This window comes from Mus caroli, unplaced genomic scaffold (genome assembly GCF_978045245.1).
Source record: "Mus caroli unplaced genomic scaffold, Mus_caroli_1 scaffold_19, whole genome shotgun sequence".
NCBI lineage: Eukaryota > Metazoa > Chordata > Mammalia > Rodentia > Muridae > Mus > Mus caroli.
In genome coordinates, this window is record NW_028227274.1 from 56196660 (window position 1) to 56218190 (window position 21531).

General features: G+C 40.8%; 1 protein-coding gene across 1 annotated transcript in view; it reads right to left on the reverse strand.

The window, feature by feature from the left end:
* The window catches only part of Fbn2 (fibrillin 2), a 198052-nt gene that overhangs the window by 166694 nt on the left and 9827 nt on the right, over nucleotides 1-21531 (reverse strand). Inside the window, exon 5 of the mRNA XM_021150431.2 lies at nucleotides 15143-15238. Coding sequence (XP_021006090.1) covers nucleotides 15143-15238 — 96 coding nt within the window. The remainder of the gene's footprint in view (nucleotides 1-15142; nucleotides 15239-21531) is intronic.

Here is a 21531-nt window from a genome sequence, read left to right on the forward strand (position 1 = left end):
CAGTGGTCAAGGGTTGTATAAGAAAGCAAACTGAGCAAGCCATGGAGAACAAGGTAGTAAACAGTATTCCTCCATGGTCTCCACTTCAGCTCCCGTGTTACTTTCTCTTAATGAAGGACTCTGTAATCATCTGTAAGATGTCATAAATCCTTACCTCCAAAAGTTGGAACAAAGAACTATCTTAACAAACTCATGGTAACTTAAGACTATCAAACATCTTCTCTAAAATGTTTTCAACAAATAAGAGAAGGATACTTCGAGCTACATATACTGTTTGGCAAATGGATACTCCTCAGAAGTGCCAGGATAACTTCCTGGAATACAAAATGTTGGACTTAGGAAAATTTAGTATATGACACATGATCAAATCCATGATCTTTAGAGATTTGTGGATCCAATTCCCCAGGGTCACTATGACTTACCATCTTAGTTTCCTAGATTTGGTCTGGTATTCACAACAAATCCAATCATAAACGAAGGAAGACCAAATTAGTGAATAGTTTACTTGGAATTACTAAATAATATTCAGATAACTACATTCCAGGTTTGCTTTAGTGTCCTTCTAATGTAATGTGTTTCAGACAGGAGCAATCTGACAGGAGGAGTAATATAGTCATTCAATAATATAGGAATAATATAGACTTACAGAAGAGTCACCTGATTTCCAGTTATTATGATAAATCAATGGCACTAAAGTGTCCCCTATAAGAAGGAACTTGTTCCTAATTCATGGTGACTTTGGACTAGAGAATGTTAAATCTAGACTTTAAGATCCACTGTAATTGGATTTTTAAAATAAACAACACAAAATTCTCCACAGAACTTCTAATAAAACGCCCGGAGGAACGTGTTTCATAATGTTAGTAACTAAAAAAAAATCAGGTATTTGTATCGTGCAAGGTATTGACTTCTTTCTACTTGCCAAAGTGCACAATGGGAAATAAATCCAAATCTAGAATCCTCAATCCCTATAGCAATGCTTCCTCCTCTGACACCATTAGTTCATTGTCCAGAGAAGTACGGTGGGAAGATAGAGGAACTCAAAAGAGACAGAGGGCAGGGTATATTTGTCTTCTCTGAGGACTCAGCAAATCCAACCTTCTCCAAGTAATTCCTGCATAGCTCTGAACAGCTTAGAACTTGATAGAGGGTGTGGCTAGGGACTGCTGCGGAATCTTATATATATTCTTATAGTCACACTTAATAGGCAAAAAAAGAATAAAAGAAGAGAAAAATAGGGGGAAATACCACAACAGTATTAAGGCTTTAATTGGCAGATGGTTAGACTTCCCATCAGGATGCCCCTTCACCTCCTCCGTTCCTTCAGGATTTTCTGATGAGCTAGTCCCCAGTCTCATTTAGTTCTGTAGTGAGGGTTTTCCATCAAGTGATATTTATCTGGCAGGGGATGCCTGAGCCACGCATCCCCAGCTGTTTTTTTGTTTGTTTGTTTGTTTGTTTTTGTTTTTGTTTTTTAACAAATAGCCTTGCACATTCTTCCTCTGTCACAGACAATCTTGATGGAACCAAAAGACATTCACATTCACCATGGTCCTCTGGCCTTGTTCCAAATGTATGAACTTAGCTTTGCTATTTCATCATCCACAGGAGATGTATGGTTTTAAAATATGCAAGCATTAAAAATTGACAGCGTTCTAAAAGGAGGAAGCATTATAAACATAAAAAATAACATACTTGTGTGTTCCTTCATGTATCTTACTACAGTCTACACAACACTATCTTATTAAATCCTTCAAACTGCTCTTGTAATTATTGAATAAAATACAGTTCAATTACGATGGGAAAGGTCAGAAGTTTGCTTCAAATGCGTTAGATTGTCTTCCTCATATCAAGGGAGCTTTCCATTTTGTACACATAACTTCTAAAGTTTTTCTGACATACTTCTGGTTTATGTCACCACACCCACACTGACTCCCTAAGCCAACATAAAGATTCTGGGCTGTTTTGCCACCAGCAGGTGTTAGGCTTCTGATGGAAGTCTTAGGATTTAAAATAGGAGGTACGGGGAAAACCTTATGGTAAAAGTAGACTACTCTCAAATCTTCTTATACTGTATCAGGATTGAACTGTTCTAATAATATAATTTGAGGACTTACAACTTGGTTCAAAATATCCTAAAAGTGAGTTTCATCCCAAATGGCTTTATTTGGGGCTTTCTGAAAAAAAAATTGGGAATACTTTGTAAACCCCTTATTTAGTTAGTAAAGAAAGCACCCTGAGGTGTTTTAAAAGGAGCATGCGTCAGCACGTATTTCACAGCCTTTACCCTCTAATGGGATTTCTTCAGAGGTTTGCAGACCAGCGATGGGTTTCACAGCTTATTGATTGAACACAGGTGAAGCCTGCGTCAGCATCTTTAAAGCTCTCTCATCCTGATATCACTGAAGCTGAGCACTGAATCAGAACCTCTAGGAACTGGCATGGGGACGTGTGTTTGGGCCAAAATGTCCAGGTTATTCCTATGACTGAGAAACGGCAAACACCAAGTCTTCATTTCCCAGACAGCAATTTTACTTACACAGTAAAGTGTTAAATTCTGATTCAAGCTTCTACTATAATATTCAGAACTTAATTCTTTTCCTTTCAAGATGAAAATGCTCTTGTTCAAGACTGGAATGTGCCTTGTGTGCTATTTCTAAATCAGATGAAAACACTCACGAACATGCAACTTGGCCCATATGGAAGGGATTTGCATGCATTAAACTGTGACATTAAGTATGGTCATGGGAAACATCTGTAACCCACAGAAGAAGAGGCACCCGTGGAATTGGGGGTTCCTGGTTCCAATAGATGTACCTGATGCATTGCCATAATTGTGCTTGTAGATACCAGATATAGAATCACAAATTATACCCTATGAGGAGTACCTACACTTGGCTTCCTGTATGGCTTTAGATAAATTTCCAAGTCAAAAAATTTCCTATGTGATGTCAACGTCTTAGAAAACACAGCAAATTGAAACCATATCGCAGCCTCTTCCCTTTCCCACAGCCGACGTGAACAACAACAGCTCAAGAGAGGTCAAACCGACCATCAAGACAAGATTATCACCAACACTTAATTAAGGAAACAGCCCCAGAAAGCCATTGCAATGATAGGCCAGGATGACCCAGAAGGAAGGACTCTGCAAGCTTTCCCCTGCAGACCAGAGAGGGAGTGAGGGTAGCTACTCAAAATCCTGAGAAGGTCCACCAGTTCTCCACAGAGAGCCATCTTTGACTTTAGATTATGAACTAGAGAAAATGTGTAGGGGTAGAGGCCCCGCTACCAATATAGCATCACACTGGAAGGGAAAGCCAAAGCCCTGGAAGGCTCCAACCAGTGTGATCTCTACCAGATGGAAGGAAGTTACGGATGATTTGCTGGTCATCACCACATAGGGCCAATTATCTCCAGCATTAAACAGAAGAAAATAAATGAGGAACGTAGAGGAAAAAAGAGTCTCATGGGTAGGGGGCAAGAGACTGGGTGAAATTCTTTACAAGGACAGGGGGAGAAGGGGTAGACTCTGCAAAGAAAGGGATGGGGGAAAGCTAAAACATACAGAGTCTTCTCACAGCAAGACACCATACCTTAAATGGGGGTGGGACCACCAACTACCATAGCCCAGCTGAGGTCTTCCTCTGTCTCAGGGGGCTCAGATCACCAAGAGCCTGAAATTCCTGGGCTTCCAACAAGAGCTATAGAATGAAAATGATATGTAGGAACAAGACTGTTCCATTACTGGGGAAGAAAGGTGTCACTAGGAACCCAAACAAAAAATAGACAGGAGTTCTTTGCACTACTAAAGTCTCTGCTGAAGACTATGTAACAAGATGAACTGAAGGCCTGAAGAGAGGACTCAGCAGTTTAGAGCACATGCGCAAGACCTAGGTTTGGTTTTTAAGACCCAAATGATATCTCATAAATATTCCTAGCTCCTGTTCTAGGGGGTGGGATGTCCTCTTCTAACCTCCAATGGCAGCAGGCATGCATGTGGCATGCATTTGTACATGCAGGTAAAACACTCATACACATAAAGTAAAAAGAAAAAAAATTAAAAAGAAAACAAAAGAGCGGCATCTAGGTGATAAAACTAAAGAAAGAAACTGAAGACAAAAGCAGATTATTATAAAAGTGTCCATTGGTGAAAAAAACAGACGGGGCTCAAAACTGACTTTCTAACAAAGATTAAAACAAGTACAGAACAGATAGCAGATTAAGTTTATTGATACATATTAATATGACTGAAGTGGAGGACCTAAACTTGAGCTCAAAGATATAATAGAAGAAAAGTTCCATTAGGCTTTCGAGAGGTTATTATTCTAGATCAATCAATCCCTAAAAATTAGATAATGAAGAAATACTGTACACAATTAAAAAGCCAAAGAACTCAGTGTTGCAGAAAAATAGGTAGTAATTTAAATGTAAAAGATAAGGCTAGACCCGAATGTCTTCAAGGCATATTCAAAGCCAAAAACTAATTGTATTATATCCAAAGAAGTGAGTGGAAAGTGTATAAACCTCTCGTAGTTCAAACCTGAGACAATAGTTCCACATTCCTGATGATGAGAAGACACTCAGGAGTAGATCTTTGAGAAGCTATTCCATTATAAAATGTCATTGAGCAACCATGTTGCGAAGAAAGGAACACTGTAATTACCTTTTGGTTCAACAGACAGATTTCGTCTTCAAACGACTCAAGAATTGAAAATAAAAGTTATTTACTCATGATTAAGTGCTGTAAGGCTCGTCATTTTTTTATATGAATTAATGGTTTTGCCCAGTAATATTTTTCCTTTGCTCTGAAAGACTCTCTTTAACACTTCACAGTGGTGACGTTTTTATATTTCACATCTTAAAACTGATTTATTTCATTTTTCCTTTTTGAAAGAGTACTTTCTAAGTCTGCCCAGGTTTGTGTTTAAAGGCAGCCCCCTGAGAATGCCTCTCTGCCATCCTCTGACCTGCTTTCTTCCCAATCAGAAATTCCCTGGCATCAGCAAGGCTTACCTTGCTTCTCTCTTTTTTTTTATAGGTTCTTTTTTTTAATTAATTAGTTAATTAATTAATTTATTACATGTAATGCACTGAAGTTGTCTTCAGACGCACCAGAAGAGGGCATCAGATCTCGTTGCGGATGGTTGTGAGCCACCATGTGGTTGCTGGGATTTGAACTTCGGACCTTCGGAAGAGCAGTCAGGTGCTCTTACCCACTGAGCCATCTCACCAGCCCCCTAGAGATGCATCTGTTTCCGCTGGCTGCTAGGAAGGGTTTCTCAACATCCTTGCCTTTTTAGAAATGTGACTATCATGTTCCTTGACATTTGAAATGTTTCTTGTCTTAGGCCTCATTGGTATTCTTGGTTATGTCAGTTAACAACATGAAAGAATTTGGGGGTATTTTCAACTATTATTTTTTCTTTCATCCACCCCTCTGATAACTTCAACTGCATGTATTTAAACTTGCTAGAAATTGACACAAAGCTCAATTCTGTACCCTTACATTCGATGGCCTCTGCCTCTGTAATATATTTTAATATTTCTCTTGATGTGTCCTTAGCTTTACTAATATTTTCATCTATAATACTCAATAGCTCATGTCTAAATGTTCTGTTTGGTACCAATGCTGCTAATGTTTTCTCTAGTGTTATGGACAAACCAAATATCATTGAAGCAATCTTACATTGTCTCCTCTACAACCCTAATGTTTGCATGAGTTCTGAGTGACTATGATTTCACTGTGGCTGACCACAGGGAACTTTTGATCGTTCATAACTTACTAGATGCCGAGTGTTGCCAGTGCTTGCCTGACTATTTGGAACTTTTGTAATCACATAAATAGTTCTGAATTTAGATACTGGATATTTGATCCTCGTGAGTATTTACAGTAGTTCTGAGTCAATAGTCAGGACCAGAATAAAATTTATTCTATGGCTAATTACTTGCTTTTATTATTTAACACCCTGTGCTTTAAATACTTTCCTGAGTGTTAAAATCCATACCTATGTGACTTTACATCTTCGTCTGATGGAAGAGCACACCCCGAGATTCATTTTGAGTCTCCTGGGTCGTTCTGTTCCTTCTCCAGCTTTAGGATGACAGCTCAAGCACCTCATGACCTCATCACGTTTTACAGAGGCGAATGGTGTGATCCTGTATGTATAGTTCTTTAGATATGCTCAACTCCTCCTTAGTGTTTTGTCCTAAGAATTCTAGCCATCATGGTCTTCTGGGATCTCAACTACCTTACTGCATCTCAGGGAGTCTGTGAGGCTGGGCCTGTGTCCTTTCTAACTGTAACACGGCATGGGAGACTCCAGCAGCTAACTGGAAAGTCGGATGGCTCATTCTGCTCATTTTTCTTTCTCTCATCCATAGCCAGGATTTGCTGCATAGTATGGTCATTGGCTTTTGCATTCCTTACAATCAAGCATCCAAGGAAATCAGCCAAAAAGGAAAGGCTTATTTTGACTCAGGGTTTCCATTGGAGGTCACTGGGTTTCACTGCTTCTGTGTCTGTGCTAAGGCAAAACCTCACAGCAAGGAGAGGAACAAGGCCACCCACCTTATGGCCACTAGGAAGAAAAGAAAGAGCACCTCCTCCAAAACCCACTAAGGTCCTGAATCCATTAATGGAGTCACATGGAGGAAGCTGGAGAACGCATCAGCATCCTATTGTCTGCTGCCTAGTGAACACTGTTTTACCGAGGATCAAACTGTCATGAGTGCTTAGGGACATTTATGATCCAATCCATAAAGCTAGGTGTCCAATATTTTTCAGAATTGTCTTAAACATTTCACTTTTCCTTTTCAATCAGGAGGATCAATCTGGCCTCCACTGGTTTATCCTGGTCTCAGTCAAGTCTCAACTTTATTTTAAGATGAGGAATTTTGATCATTTTAGGACAAAAAAACCCAAACTTTGATTATATGAGTCCAGAAATATAATCTCAAATTATATGCAAAAATAAATTCATTTATGGCAGATAGCAAAATAAGGAAATTCCAGCGTTAGCTGTCTTACTGACTTCAGTAAGCACATCCGTTATTCTTCAGTAGCACATCCGTTATTCTTACACACACTGACAGGTAGACACAGTGCATTTTTAGGAGACAGCATATGTGATCCACCTGAAGGTGTGGCCAAACATGAAGGTTCTGAGGCTATGACTCCTGTGTTCAATTCCTCCTTCCCCTCCCACCTATTAGCTTTGGGGAATTTGGATAAATTACCTTCTTGTGGACCACCGTTTTTATTTTTGTAAGGAAAATTTAAAAGTGCTATCTTTGGGTCTAGGGAGATGATACAGTGGGTAAAGTGATTGCTACCCAAGAATAAATGACTGGAGTTCAGGTTCACGTCATCCGAAAGCTGGATGTAGTGGTGGATGTGTATAACCCCAGCGCTGAAGTGCTAACAAGCGGATTCAGCCCATCTAGCCAACAGGTGAGCTCCAAGTTCAGTGGGAGATGGGAGATTCCGTTTCAGAAATCTAAGGTGGAAGAGTGAAAAGACACCCAATACCAAGCACAGGCTCCCACAGATGCACTCCAAGGGGAGCAAACTCCCATGGCCCCCTATAATTACAATTTTTAAAATGAATTAAATTAAAATATGTTTTCTTTGTGTTAGTACAATACTTTAAATACTTTAAAGCATCGATCATAGGAAATGTTCAGTAAGTATTATTTCGTAACATTACATACTTTTTAAAAACTTAATAGTTATGCTAATAGTTTAACTTAGGCACACAAACACTGTTATTCCAGTGCATATACCATATAACCTCGATACTCAGTTGCTATACTCTGATATATGTGAATTCTCCAAAGTCTTCTTGGTGCGCGCTCTCTCTCTTCCCAGTCTACATTCCATCTTGTCACCCTATACTGACCTTTGTGGTGATTACTTTCAAGTCCAGAAGTCACTCAGAGCCCCTCCCTCAGTGTGGAGTGAATAAAGAGCAGCCTTTTGGCTTTGGCTTCCCTGACACTGTACATGGAGGTCTGAGTATTTTCTTGCAGCCTTGTCCTTTCTTTCATCGACTGTGTATTATGGTCACACTTATGAATGTGCCCCCGAGAACACTCAGGACCTTTCCTCTGCATTTCTTCTCTGGCTCCTTCTGTTTGGAATCCTACGGGCTCACAAAGACCCTTCTTGGTGAAAAGCCTAGGAACCATACTTTCTGGGCAGTGATGGGTTTTAAAGGGGTCAAACAATCAGAAATGAGTAACAGCAATTCAGATATTTAGGGTAAAATAAATCTGTTAAAGTAAGTTACCCTACATTGTCCAGTCATTAAACTGTGTAACAAGCAAGACGGTGAGGATGCTACAGAACGTTTTCTAGCCAACCTTATATTGTTACAAAATAACAAGGATAGAAATGGGTGTCCTGTCGCTAACTGTTGTCATGAACCAGAGTAAGGAGTGAGAGCCCAGAATCCTAACTCATCAGCCTGGCCTCACCACACCTAGTAAGATCATCATGTCTAAGTGTGCAGCTCTTTGACATGGCTTCATGGTGTTTATAGCTATAGCACCTTCTCTGTGCCAAACAGCAGCTAGGAACTTCCTCAGTTAATGCTCCTTTCATGAAGATGAGATTCTCTAACATGTTCCCATGTATTGTAAGCCCTTCCTGTCAAGAGAAGCAGCATTAAACAGTATCTCTACGAAGTGGTCCACATGAGACTTACGTTTGAATAAGTAACCATTGCATCCATCTTTTTGATAACTCGGGGAGCTGTGGGAACTATCAGCAGCAGCAGCTGTGCGCTGTCAAGCTTTATTATTGTCATTTAATTCCCACAGAAACTTATGATCTGTATAGAAGCGGTTGTCAGAGAAGGCGGGCAATGCTAACCAGGGTAATACCAACTTCTGAAGGTTTACTGTACCCAACATTCCCAAGACACAATAGATAGCATTGGATGCCTGCCATGCCATGGGCACACTAATTATATGTCAGGTTACACTACTGTTAATCCTCTCAATAATTCTAAGGGAGAATTACAAGGTTATAGTCGCTCTAGAGACAAGTATTATTTGTTTTGGATCTTTGGGCTAAAACTGCATTTGTTACTTCATGCTCACTCTACATATATGTATTTAATTCCTTTCAACAAACTCCTACATAGCAATATTTTATGACAATTAAGTTTTTTATTAGTTTATATATGGTACAGCAGCATTGCCTAGCTTCCAGACATTGTTAACATAGTGCCATCTGATCTGATGTTGAAGTGGGGAAATGCCATATTCTGCAGATGTAAGCAGAGAGGCTTAAGTTAAAAATGGAGAGGTGGAAGTCACAGCCTTTTCTAGATAAATCTATTCAAGAATCGATTTTCCCCAAATCCCAAATCCTCCCTCGACACACACCAGCATCACAAGCCCTGATGAACACCACTTCTTCCATCTCTGTCATCTTTTATTTTTCTTCTCTTCCTTTGCTTCTGCTCCTTAGAGTCTGCTCCATCCCCCCATCTCCCCCCTTTGTCTTCTCAATGGCATTCAAGATAAAGATGCCATCTGAGCCAGTGCCAAGACATAAAGTTCTCACAGATCTTCTGGTATTTCTCTGATGCCCATTTAAGGCTAAGTTTAGCTTAAAGCGTGCAAGGTTATAAAATGTTCTTCTTAATGACTTTGCTGGAGCAGAAGTGTGTGTGTGTGTGTGTGTAAGCATGTGTGTGTAAGTGCTAAGATGTATGTGCTCACAGGCACATAAGCATATGTGGGTTTAACATTTATACTCCATACTATCTCTTCTTTGCAATTTCCATTCTACTAAATCTTCAGTGTGAAAGAAAAGGGAAATGTACTTCTGGGGAGAACTGGCCCAGTCCATTACAGTAATGTAACTAATTATGAAGCTTAAATAGAGTTAGACTGAGCCATAATATCATTTGTAATATCAAGTACAGGCGATAGTCTAATGGCGTTTTACTGTGGTGGAAAACTATACATTCTGTTTTTCAGTCTAGATTTTCATTGCTGACAGGAGCACTGTTCTGATTGCCCACAGCTGAGAAGCATCTCTGAGCTCATGACTTCTTTCCATTCCTATTATGGCGTCTACCACAGAAACTGTACCTTTGTATTGGAAGAAGATTTCCAGTCCTGGTCCCTAAATACACAATTAGCTTCTCTTGAATGGAGTATACACTATTTCATCATAACTAGATTCCCAAGATCAATACTTAATAAGTTCTTAACAAATATTTGAGTGAGTAAAAGTTAAATATTCTAAATAAAAGTAGTTTAGCAGTAGTCGTATATTCTAATTTATGGCTGAAAAGATTAAAAGAAATAAAATACCAGAGCTTGAAAATAAATAGTCACTCATAAGATTTTAGAATAAGAAAGGATTTTCCAAACACAGTGACCATGGAATGAATCACGGTGGGCTTTTCCATGGAAATGAGAAGAATGTGTCAAAGTCTCCATTGTTCTCAAACATCCTGCAAACTTCTTGTTATATTTATATGATATAGATTAAGAATATAGCTCAGGATATAGATTTATCCACAGATATGTTTATTGCACAGAGCTGAATCCAAAACAAAACCAAGTGTCACTTAAATGTCAAGTGACAGAAGACAGCCTGGCCGGATACCTGTGACAGAGGGACTAAGGCTGGGGCCTTGAGTTGGACTGCAGTATATGTCTGCTGATTTTCATAATCACAGTGCTACATGTCTGATCTGAGCAAAACTTCCCTGTCTGTGAGATTGGAGAATGGCTTTATAAAGAGCAGAGGCTTGGTCAACCGATACAGATTCATCCGTGTAACTATAGGGTGTAATGCAGCCATCGAAGCCCACGGTGTATCTAACAGTGCCAAAGGAGAACAGACGCATAAGAGTGTTTCCAATTGTGGAGGAGCAGATTCTAGGAAGAATGGCAAGATCCCCTTCTCTGAAAATACTTTATGTCCAATAAAAACGAGAGGCTAAAATTATCTAGTAAATAAATAGTAATTAATGCTGAGCCTGGAAATATGAATATCTGCAACTTCTCTTTTACCTTGTATTATTTTCTAAATTACCTTGTATTATATGCATATTTCTGTTCATTTAAAAAGTACAATAAAATATAGTTTAAATAAAAAGTATTGCATCGACAATCCTTGAAAGTATCAAGTCTACTGCCCACAGAGGTCTGTAGGATACTGGTTTGCTTCTCCCACCACACATTCCTGTATCTCTGCACATATTATTTATTCTCTGGGTTACTAAAATACTACAGAAGCCCGCCGTGCATCCATTATAATAAATTCCAAGTCCTGGACATCAATACAGGATAACAAGTGTATGAGTGATTTACAACTTGGAGTTTGTCTACGTTATTCCCAGATTTCAGAGAAACTCTAAGGTGGCTCTCCTCCTGTTTTGGGGCATGGAGATGAGGTCTAAGTGGCTTGCTGACTATCACAGTTACCTCAGCTCTTGACCTATGCAGAGGCGAACAAAGATCCAGACAATTCAAACTTTTCTAATGAGACTTGAGGTTGCAATCATGAACTACTCTAGTGGCGACTATGATTGGATCTGTTGGAGACGGTGCTGATGTCACATTCATACTGAACCAGGTGATATGGTGTGTGTGTGTGTGTGTGTGTGTGTGTGTGTGTGCGCTTTAAATGTCCCAGTTAAGTAGGAGTGAAACTTATGTATTCAACCAATCAGGATAGTGACAAGGAAATTGCTGCAGGTAGACATGAGAGCCCTGTGGCTCCAGGACTCCAGGAACACTACAGGACCCTGCCTCAGCATCCCTTTGGACAATGAGTTCAGGTATATATAAGCCTACACAACTGTATGATTTCATACACCTTCCCTATACACCTTCCCTAAAGACATGAAATCTTTGCTATTACAAGCCACACAACTGACCCACAATCCCATGCCCTTGCAAATGCACATTTTGGAAAGGTTTATCTTGCAAACGTTGATTCAAAAACTAATCTTCTAGACCCGCTTTTTAAAAAGTGCCTTCTTCTGGTAGTGTTGGCAAGACTTAAAAATGAAAGGCAATATCACTAGGTATCAGGGTAGTTGAAGTTTTATAGAATTAAAGGCTTTTGTAAGAAAAACATATTTTACATGACAAAAACAATCTGCAGTCACAGTTTGTATATAACTAAGAAGGTGTGTCATATGTTTTTACCAGACGCTCTTCAGGGAACACTTCAAGAGCAATGCAATCATCAAGTAAGTTTTTCACTGAAGTTAAAGAAGTTTTTAGAAAGGACTGTGGGCAAACACATTGGGAATCACATAATCATTTTAGTGTGTTTGAACATCCTTCAGGCAGACTCCCTTACTTCCTCTCTGTCTCCTTGAAATTTCTGTTGCTAAGAAATAAGGTATGCTTGGGGGAACATTGAGGCCTACTCTATAATGCTGATTTCTGTTCTTGTTTTTTTTTTCCCCCCTCAGGTGCATATGAAATGCTTTTTTTTTTTTTTCATCTACTTGGTGAAAAAAGCAAAACTAATGGAAAACTTTTATGTGCTTTGGACAGAACTGAGCGTTCTGCGCTTTAGCACGTGACCACAAGGCCTCTCCCTCTTCTTCTGTTAACTATAAAAGGTCATTGTGTGTATCATAAAGACAAGAGACTCCAGAGTTTCAGATTACAGCTCCAAGACTCAAGTTAAATCGCTTAATCATGCCAGTCATTAGCTGCACACAGTCTCTGCCTGATTCCAGAGTGTAGTCTACCAGAACCCAGATAGCTGGAAAAGCAGACCTGCTCTATGGGGCCCCTGAGCCCAGGAGGCCAGTTTAAAGGGAAATTCTATGTATTGCACATTAAACAGGGAAATTTTCCTTGACTTTATAAAACTCTCTTTTTTTCTTATATAATAAGGAACATGTATTCTGAAATCAGTAATTGAGCAAGAACACGGACTTTAACTCTAAACAGGCAAATTAACCTATTTACTCAACATAAATGGGTCATTCCTCTTCTATATAGTAGTTATGATAGTTCTGAAGGAAGAATAGGAACTCCAGTTTTATAAAAATTATGTTTATGTAAAAAAAAATCAACGGAAAAAGAAATGTGTCCTTGAAAGATTAAAGTTCACGGCTGCAATTTAGGAGTGGAAATTCCTGGCTGCTTCTTAGAAAGAAACAAAGCTTTTATGCTTTCAATACAGAAGGGCAGTGATTAAAGGCATTTTTTTAAACAAGTTTTTTTAAAGTATCCTTAAGGTCAATTCATTAACGGATTAATTTTATAATTTCTTCTGCAAACATGTTACTGTGCATGTACAATGCAGACAGCTCTACCGGAGGAGTCAAATCACCAGCTGCAAACGAGTAACTGTTGCAGAACTGCAATGGAAGCCTAGGATGAAGGACACAACCATCTCTGTGCCAGTTAGAAACTAATTTGAATCCTGCTTAGAGACGAAAGAGCTGTAGAGTTTCGAGCATCGTTTCCACTGGTCAGGACTGCGTTTGCCTTTTTAGGTTTACCATCTTATATTCTGTGGTTTTTACATCACATGGCTTAGGGAATCTGTATTACTCCATTCCAACAATCTGTGCTAACATGTCACAACTCATTTTCCTTCCCCCAGTAAGAACATCTGGTAAAAGCTTTAGAATTTACCCGAAGAATAATGATAAACTCTGTCATCTGTGGAATGTACTTCTGTCCCAAGAAATCTCAATTACATTAGGGATTGCATAAATATCTCAATGTGCATACACACAGACATATGTTAAAAGTTGGCATAAGTCTAACTTCTCAGACTTCACCATATTATTCAAATTTCCCAATTTAGTCTCAAGACTTACACTAAATGCCAAGATGAAATTTTTCTGAGGATAGTGAGTCTCAGTTTTAAAGTGCAAGGTATGTGCACAATTTAAGCATTCTTTGCACCTATACCCGTAATCATCTCACTGACATTAATACCATACACTTTAATTTCCAGTGAAGTTCTATGTGTCTTTAGATGTCACCACAGCCCATGGGAAGAAAAAATTGAAGATGTATCTAGCAATAATATGATACTGTAATATTACTTTTAATCTAAACTTAGGTTTGCTCTCATGACTCAGCACTCAGCAGTTATTTATTACATTTTATAAGGTTTAACTTCTTTGGTGGATCACGGTGGCCACACTTGCCATCAGGCTATATGACTACACTGCTAGAGCATCAATGCCGGCTGTTCTCAGCAGCTGAGAGGAAACAGGTTTAGTTGCTGTGGAAATTACTGCAAGCTGATTTTATAATGGCTTTCATGACTGCTTACAGAGACACAGTGCCCAGCACAGGATACTTTCTTAGCTGTCTTGCCTAAAGGAAGTTCTGCTGGGTTTCCATATCTAGCTCTTCCTTGCAAGTGGCATTGGGGAGGCTTATTCCCATACCATGCTGCGGGAAAGGCTGCTGAACCCACAGACAACACAGAACACTTTAATTTCACCGCGGACTACTGTGCGGAACCAAAGATTAATCCCTTTAGCATGAAATATCTCTGAAGACTCTAACTGACCCAGACTCGGTGATCGGAGAAGGTTCTCTCTAAAGGTGGATCAAGGATGTGTGTTGCCTCAGTAATGATTAAAGTCCTCATACGATCACAAGACAAACAACCAATAAAAAAATAAAACACTCCAGCATCCTCTCCAGTAAGGACCAACAGAAGCATATAATCCGGAGACTTCTGGGCTGGTGTTATGGAGTATAATGTGTGCTCTTATTATTAGGACAACTTGTGTCGGATTTTGTGGAGTTCAGCCAGGGACATATTGCTGCCACCACCACCACCACCACCACCACCACCACCATCATCATCATCTACAGTAGAGGGTGTATTCCCAACAGTGTCCAGAGAATAAATAAACATGATGAGACTCTGCCATGGGCCAGTAAGTTAACATCACCCTGAAGCGATTGCTTCTCAACTGGCTTCTCAGACTAGGGTCATTGTCATGAAAACCACTGATACGCTTGCTGCCCCAAATCTTACCATTCAAGCTACTGGAGCAAAACAATAGATATTTCACTAGACCAGTTCTCACTGGATAGCAAAAACATGCATTCGTCGTTATAATATTACAGAATAAAGTTTGAAACTGTAAATCCCATGTAAATTCCCTCTTACCTCTTTCGCACTGCGGCCCGGTGAATCCATAAACGCAAGCACAGCGGTTAGGGCCGATACAACGCCCCCCGTTCTGGCATCCATTCTCACAGACAGCTGCAGACACATAAAAAAAAAAAGATCACCAAGAGACAGCTTATTAAACAGCACCTTTAATCCATCAGCAAGATCCTGCAGCGATACTGTCAAGAAGGCATCTTATATCCAGTCACTTCTCTAAAACACAAGGGAATGTATCTGATTGGTTGGATGGAGATGCTTCAACAATGCATAGATCTGATCATCAAGCAAACACTTATAATAAGTTTATTTTTTTCTTTATCAGATTCATGGAGATTGGCTGGGTCTGATGCTCACGGAGTCAGAAGCTCACTATTCACTACTCAATCACTTTTTCTACTGGAACATAAGGGGACAAAATCATTCACATGCCCTTCCAGTGAGGTACCTATCAAAAATAAGACTCTCAAGAAGTACAGGCACAGGCTGAAGGTGCAGCCACCTAGCTCCTTCCTCACCCATTACCACTGTCCAGAGCATATGGTGTGATTGCTGCCTCCCAATCATAGCACTTGGGAAGAAAATATTTTCTCCCTCTTAAAGCATCACCGTGTCAGTAACCCCAGGGTGACTGCTTGCAGTTGTACTTTTCCCGCAAGGCATGATGCTCTATGGCTCTGGAGGAGTGTGTCTCCCCAGGAACCACGCCTGCTGCTTCTTTATCCATACATAACACATTATGCTTCTAAGCAGCACTTCTGACAAGCCATCACATTGAAAACCCAAGCTGGCCAACAGTTAGATGGGTAAACATAAAGGTCAGGAAAAGGGGGAATAAAGATGGGGGTGGACAGGAATGTCAAATGGAACAGAAACTTCCCAGAGATCTCTAAGGAGTGTGTAATTCTTGGAACCAACGGCCAGTGCTTGAGGCTCAATTGTAAACAATTACTAGATTTGGATGGAGGATGTCCCAACTGCCCAACACATACTTTGCAGAAGGATAACTCTAATTGAATGTGATTAATGAAAATGCAAGGAATCTTCTTTAAATGTGTCAAGTGGAAGAAAGTTTAAAGGACAGCCACTTTCCCAGACCCAGCCTCCTGTTACTGTATCAGTCTTTGGAAACGATACAGTTGGGGCAGGGGAGATGGCTCAGCCAGGAATACTTGCTGTGCAAGTATGACGGCCAGACTTTGGACTTTAGCATCCATACAAAAAAGTTTGGTGCCCCTGTGATCTTAGCACTGTGGAGATGGAGACAGACAGATTCCTGCAGCTCCCTGGCCAGCCATCGTAGCTGAATGGTGGCTTCAGCTTCAGTGAGACACCGTCCCCCACCAAATGTAAATGATCTAAGAAAGGCATTTGACAATCTCCGTCCTCCAGGAGCAGGCACATCTGCAACATTCCCTCAAATCACAAAGACAAATGGGGATAATCTGTCTGTCCATGCTTAGCACCTATAAGGAAGTAATAAGCTAGCTTTTTTGAGTTCTCCAAACCCAGACAGAAGATAGTGTTGATGAAAGTTCAGCTTCTCCTGCAGAGACTGGCCACTTACAATGTAACCCTAGCCTAAACTTTATCTGGGTTAGACTAATACCCCCGTATTTCTTCACAGTATATTTGGAGGGTTAGAAAGTAGAATTATTGCTCATAAAAAATTTATGTGGACATATGACATGGGTTGACACCAAATAACATGACACCAAAAAAAATGAGTTAGCAAATAGTTCTTACATTTCCCATGTCAAATTTCTAACACTGTGATAAGGGTCCTGGGAACAGAAAGACTTGGGCCCATTGCACTGCAAGTCATTTGTTCCTGAGCCTGTCAATCACATAAGAGAAACAGTTAGCTGGATTTAAGTCCCTCCTTCCATGTATTTTGTTACTGATGTAACCCTGCCCTGTGACAGCCCCTCTCAACACCTTTTGCTGCCACATTGCCAGGCATATGGGTGTATGAACAATTCCAGCACTTAAATTCCCTGATTCTCAGCACGCCTGCTCACAGCAGCGGGTGGTTCCCAGCCCACAGTATTGTGAGAATTATGTAAACCTGCATGCAAGGCCAAAGATATAATATGGCTTTTTTATATTCCTAGGGTGATTTTTTTTAATGGAGGATGGTTGGTTTGTTTGTTTGCTTAGAGCTAAGGTCTCTCTTTATAGTCCTGCCTAGCCTCAAAGTCACAGAGATCTGTCTACCTCTCCTCCCAAGTGCTGGAGTTAAGAGCATGCACACCACACGTGGCTTTTTTTTCTGTACTCTTAACTGCCATTTTATTTTGGTATAGAACACAAGCATGACATAGGAGACTTGTTATACTGAAGAGAAACAACAAAAGAGAAGCAGAAAGTCCAAATGGAGTATAGACACTCACAACATAAAGCAGGGTAATTTTCTTCTTTTGAGGGAGGTATGATTCTATAGATTAATATTTTTTGTAATAAATGAATCTGGAAATAGTACTTTACAGTTGAAACACTGCTGGAAAGACACGAATACATCCATATTTCTACCAGGCAAGAAATTCTGGCCACTCACTAAGAAGAAACTGCCTGTGCCTACCTAGCATGGGCGCAAAGGGGAGGGCAGGGAGGGTAGAGCAGACTCCATAAGAACAGAAGCTGCTGTCTGAGCTGCCAGCAACCTCTGCAACAGGAACATGACATCTGCAGCAAGAGCACCGCTTGGTGTCAGCCTGAAGAGCAAAGCACGCTCGCCTACCGGAGGAGCTTGGATGCTTAAAGAACACTTCATGTCAGACATGGCCCCAGCACCTGCTCTGTGCGAGGACACATGACAGGCACATTCTCATGAGCCAGACTCCAGCTGAGTCTGAAATTGTGGCTGTGACTTCTACAGACATCTCACATAAAAATACCATTCTCGACCATGTTAAGATGCCTAAAAAGAAGAAATAAACTTCCCTGATGGAGGACAGCATAAGGTGATATGGGGACTTTGCCTCCAGGGTATCAGGTCTGTCCTGTCTCAACCTATTTGCTTGATCAAAATTTCAGACCCCTTTCCCTTTGTCTATATCAAAATGGTGAGGTCACCTAAGGCTCTGACTTCAAGTCTGTTTTTTTTTTTTGTCTATAACATCCTAATTATTGTCTACACTTACGATTAAAATATTAGAGCTGGAATTTTAATCCAAATACATCCAATTTATGTCCCTGTCTTGATGTCTGTCCTTTGAACTGTGTTCACAGGCGAGTGCACTTAGAAGTCCAACAGATCTCTAGACCTAACACAGTGATTGATCTCCACCAGTCTCTGCCCATCTAGCCTCCCTGTCAGCTGTTCCCACATAATCAAATGGTATATCAGCCAGCCAGGCTCTACTGATACTTCTCAATCTGTAATTTTTTTCTTTTTCTTTTTTTCAACTCATCACACCTGGACCACAAATGACTTTCAGACCACAAGTGTGGCCTGCACTGTCACCATGTCACCAGTGCTTTTGCTGCCATGGTGGCCTGTGTCTATCCCCTCCTCTGCTTCCTTCCTGTTCCCCTCACAAGCCAAGCAGTGTCAACAAGGCATCCATGGTGACTTTGTAAACAATGTCAATCAGATCACAGCACTTGATGCGCTGGGCAGACTTAAGTCAACTTGACAGACACTAAAGTCATCTGAGGAGACGGAACCTCAACTGAGAAAATGTCTCAAGATCAGGCTTCAGGGAAGCCTGAAGGATATTTTCTTAATTCGTAATCAATGGGGCGAGGGCCCAGTCCATTGTGGGTAGTGCTATATCTGGGCTGGTGGTCCTGGGTTCTATAAGAAAGCAGGCTGAGCAAGCCAGTGAGCAGAACTCTTCCATGGTCTCTGCATCAGCTCCTGCCTCCAGGCTCCTTCCCTGCTTGAGTTTCTGTCCTGATTTCCTTTAGTGATGAATTGTGTGTTGGGAGCTTCAGTCCAATAAATCCTTTCATCCACAATTTGGTCACAGTGTTTCATCACAGCAACAGAAACCCTAACTGAGACACTTGACAATTGAAAAAACATTGCTTTCCCATCATGCTTGGCAGATCATTCAAGTTTCTTCCCTTGGTCTACTAAGCCAAACCTTTCTGTCCGGATCTGTCTCCTGCCATTGTCCCTTTGTCTCTGTCTCACTCCAGCCACAGAGGTCCCATTACTGTTTTCACAGTCCACGGAGTCTGTTTCTGCCACAACATCTCAGAATTTGCTTTTCCTTGTGTCCAGAACGCTTTTCTCACATGCTCACAGAGACTGTGACCTGTGTGCAAATTCTCATTCCATGTCTTCCCACCCTAGACCTTCTCACTACCTAAATTTACACTGGATTACACCCAACTTAGGTTTCTGTTGCTATAGTAAAACACTGACCAAAACAAACTTGGGGGAAATGGCTTATAGACCCTCATAGTCCACGATGAGACACAGTTGGGACAGGAACCTGGAGGCAGGTACCAAAGCAGAGACCATCACGGAACTCTACTTACTTACTGCCTTGCTCAGCCTGCTTTCTTATACAGCATAGGACCTTTAGCCCTGGGGAGTGGCACTTATGACAGTGAGCTGGACCCTTCCTATCAGTCACCAATCAATAATGCCCCACAGACTTGCCTACAGCATTTGATAAAAGCAACCCCCCAGTTGAAGTTCCCTCTTCCCTGATGAGTCCAGCCTGTGTCAAGCTGACAAGAAACTAGCCAGCATAGACTCTCACCTGTTTATTTACCTATCAGTCCTCTTCCCTAAATGAGCAATATTGCTGTGCCCTGTAGAGGGAAGGACACACAGTGACATCCCTAAAAAAATCGCTGCTGACATTTTAGGTAATGCTTTAACAGAGTTTAAATGTTTTCCTGGCCCTCCTGTCACCAAACATCATATTTCAAGGTTTTTTCTGGGTTCAGAAACTGCAAATCGTCATCTCCTTCTTCACTCTCAGCCATATAAGACAACTTAGAAGAAAACAAACTCTTCCTGTCCCTCTTGTTTACCAGCTACCACCCTCACCTTATTTGCTAACTACTGGATTTATCAGCTAAGGCTTTGCTTGTACCATAGGTTCTATTGCCCCTGCGACAAAGGTAGACAGAAGGCTCCATCCTATGAGACTCAGAAAAGAGCTGTTTGCATATATCCTGGCTGGCAACTCAGTGCCTAATAGATTCCTCCAACTAGACAGCATAGCATCAGTAAGGTTGACAGTGGGCCGGGCGAGGCTCAGAATACTCTTCTACAAGGGAGGGGCTTTTCACTCCTCAGCTGCTCCTTTGTGTGTTAGAAACAGACAAGACACCCTCTGATTGTTCTAGACACCCCAAGTATACCTGGGTACTGAATTCAGGCTGCAAACGACGAGGGCAAAGACAGTCCTAAGAAGTGCTCTAAACAATCACTTTGATGCTCTGCTCTGCTCAATGGTTCTAAAGAAGACGTCACGCTCTCCCTTTCAGAGCAGAAAGTTGAATTAGGAAAAGTACCTGTGACTTTCATCTGGTCAGATATGCTAAAACAGTCATCACTGGGTAACGACAAAGGGACATATGTTAGAACATCTTCCAGATGTTCCCCTTGGTCTCCCTCTCAGAAGAGGCCAAGCATCCCTTCTGGATGGGAGGAACCCTAGGCCTGGGGTTCTGCTGAACAGATTCTGGGCTGGATGTCTAAGGTGATTAAGGAAGGGCCCCTGATTCCTTCCTTTCCTTTTATTGGTCCAGTTTAGATAATGGCTCCAAGCAGGTTCTACTTGCAATGTATTCTGGGAACAAGAAGCCACCATCACAAGGGTCTGGCTTTCCCATCTACCTATGTCCCCCTAACTCTCCTTTAGAAAACACAAGCCTGTGGCCATCTTTACACAGAGTCCAGTCTTTGTAACAACACAAAAGTAAACACTAAAATATGTATTTTCTAATCTTCGAGTTGGTCTATTCCTGCCTTTAGCAGAATATAGACTGTTTACCTTACTTCAGATTGTCTAACATCTTTGTAGCATTGTTCAGGAAGTGACAACTACACCTAGAAGACAGTATTTAAAAATAACTAGAACAACCACAGTGCAATACTGCTTCATGCCTATGAGAGTGGTTTTCATTTATAAAGAAAAACAAAGCACCCAGGGTTAGCAAGGTAACCTGGGCCCCTTTGCTTCCTGTCAGGAATAACTCCTGCAGCTGTAACAGAAAACAGTATAGCTCTTCCTCAAACACTCTGAAAACAGAGGTTCCATTTCTCGGTAGATATTCTAAGAATGGAAATCAGGACTCAAACAGGTTTTTATAAAATAGTGTTTGCAACAGAAATCACTCACGACAGCCAAGAGACGAATGAACTGAAAGTTCATCAACAGATGTGTAAACAATGAGACCCGTAGACATGAGACACACAC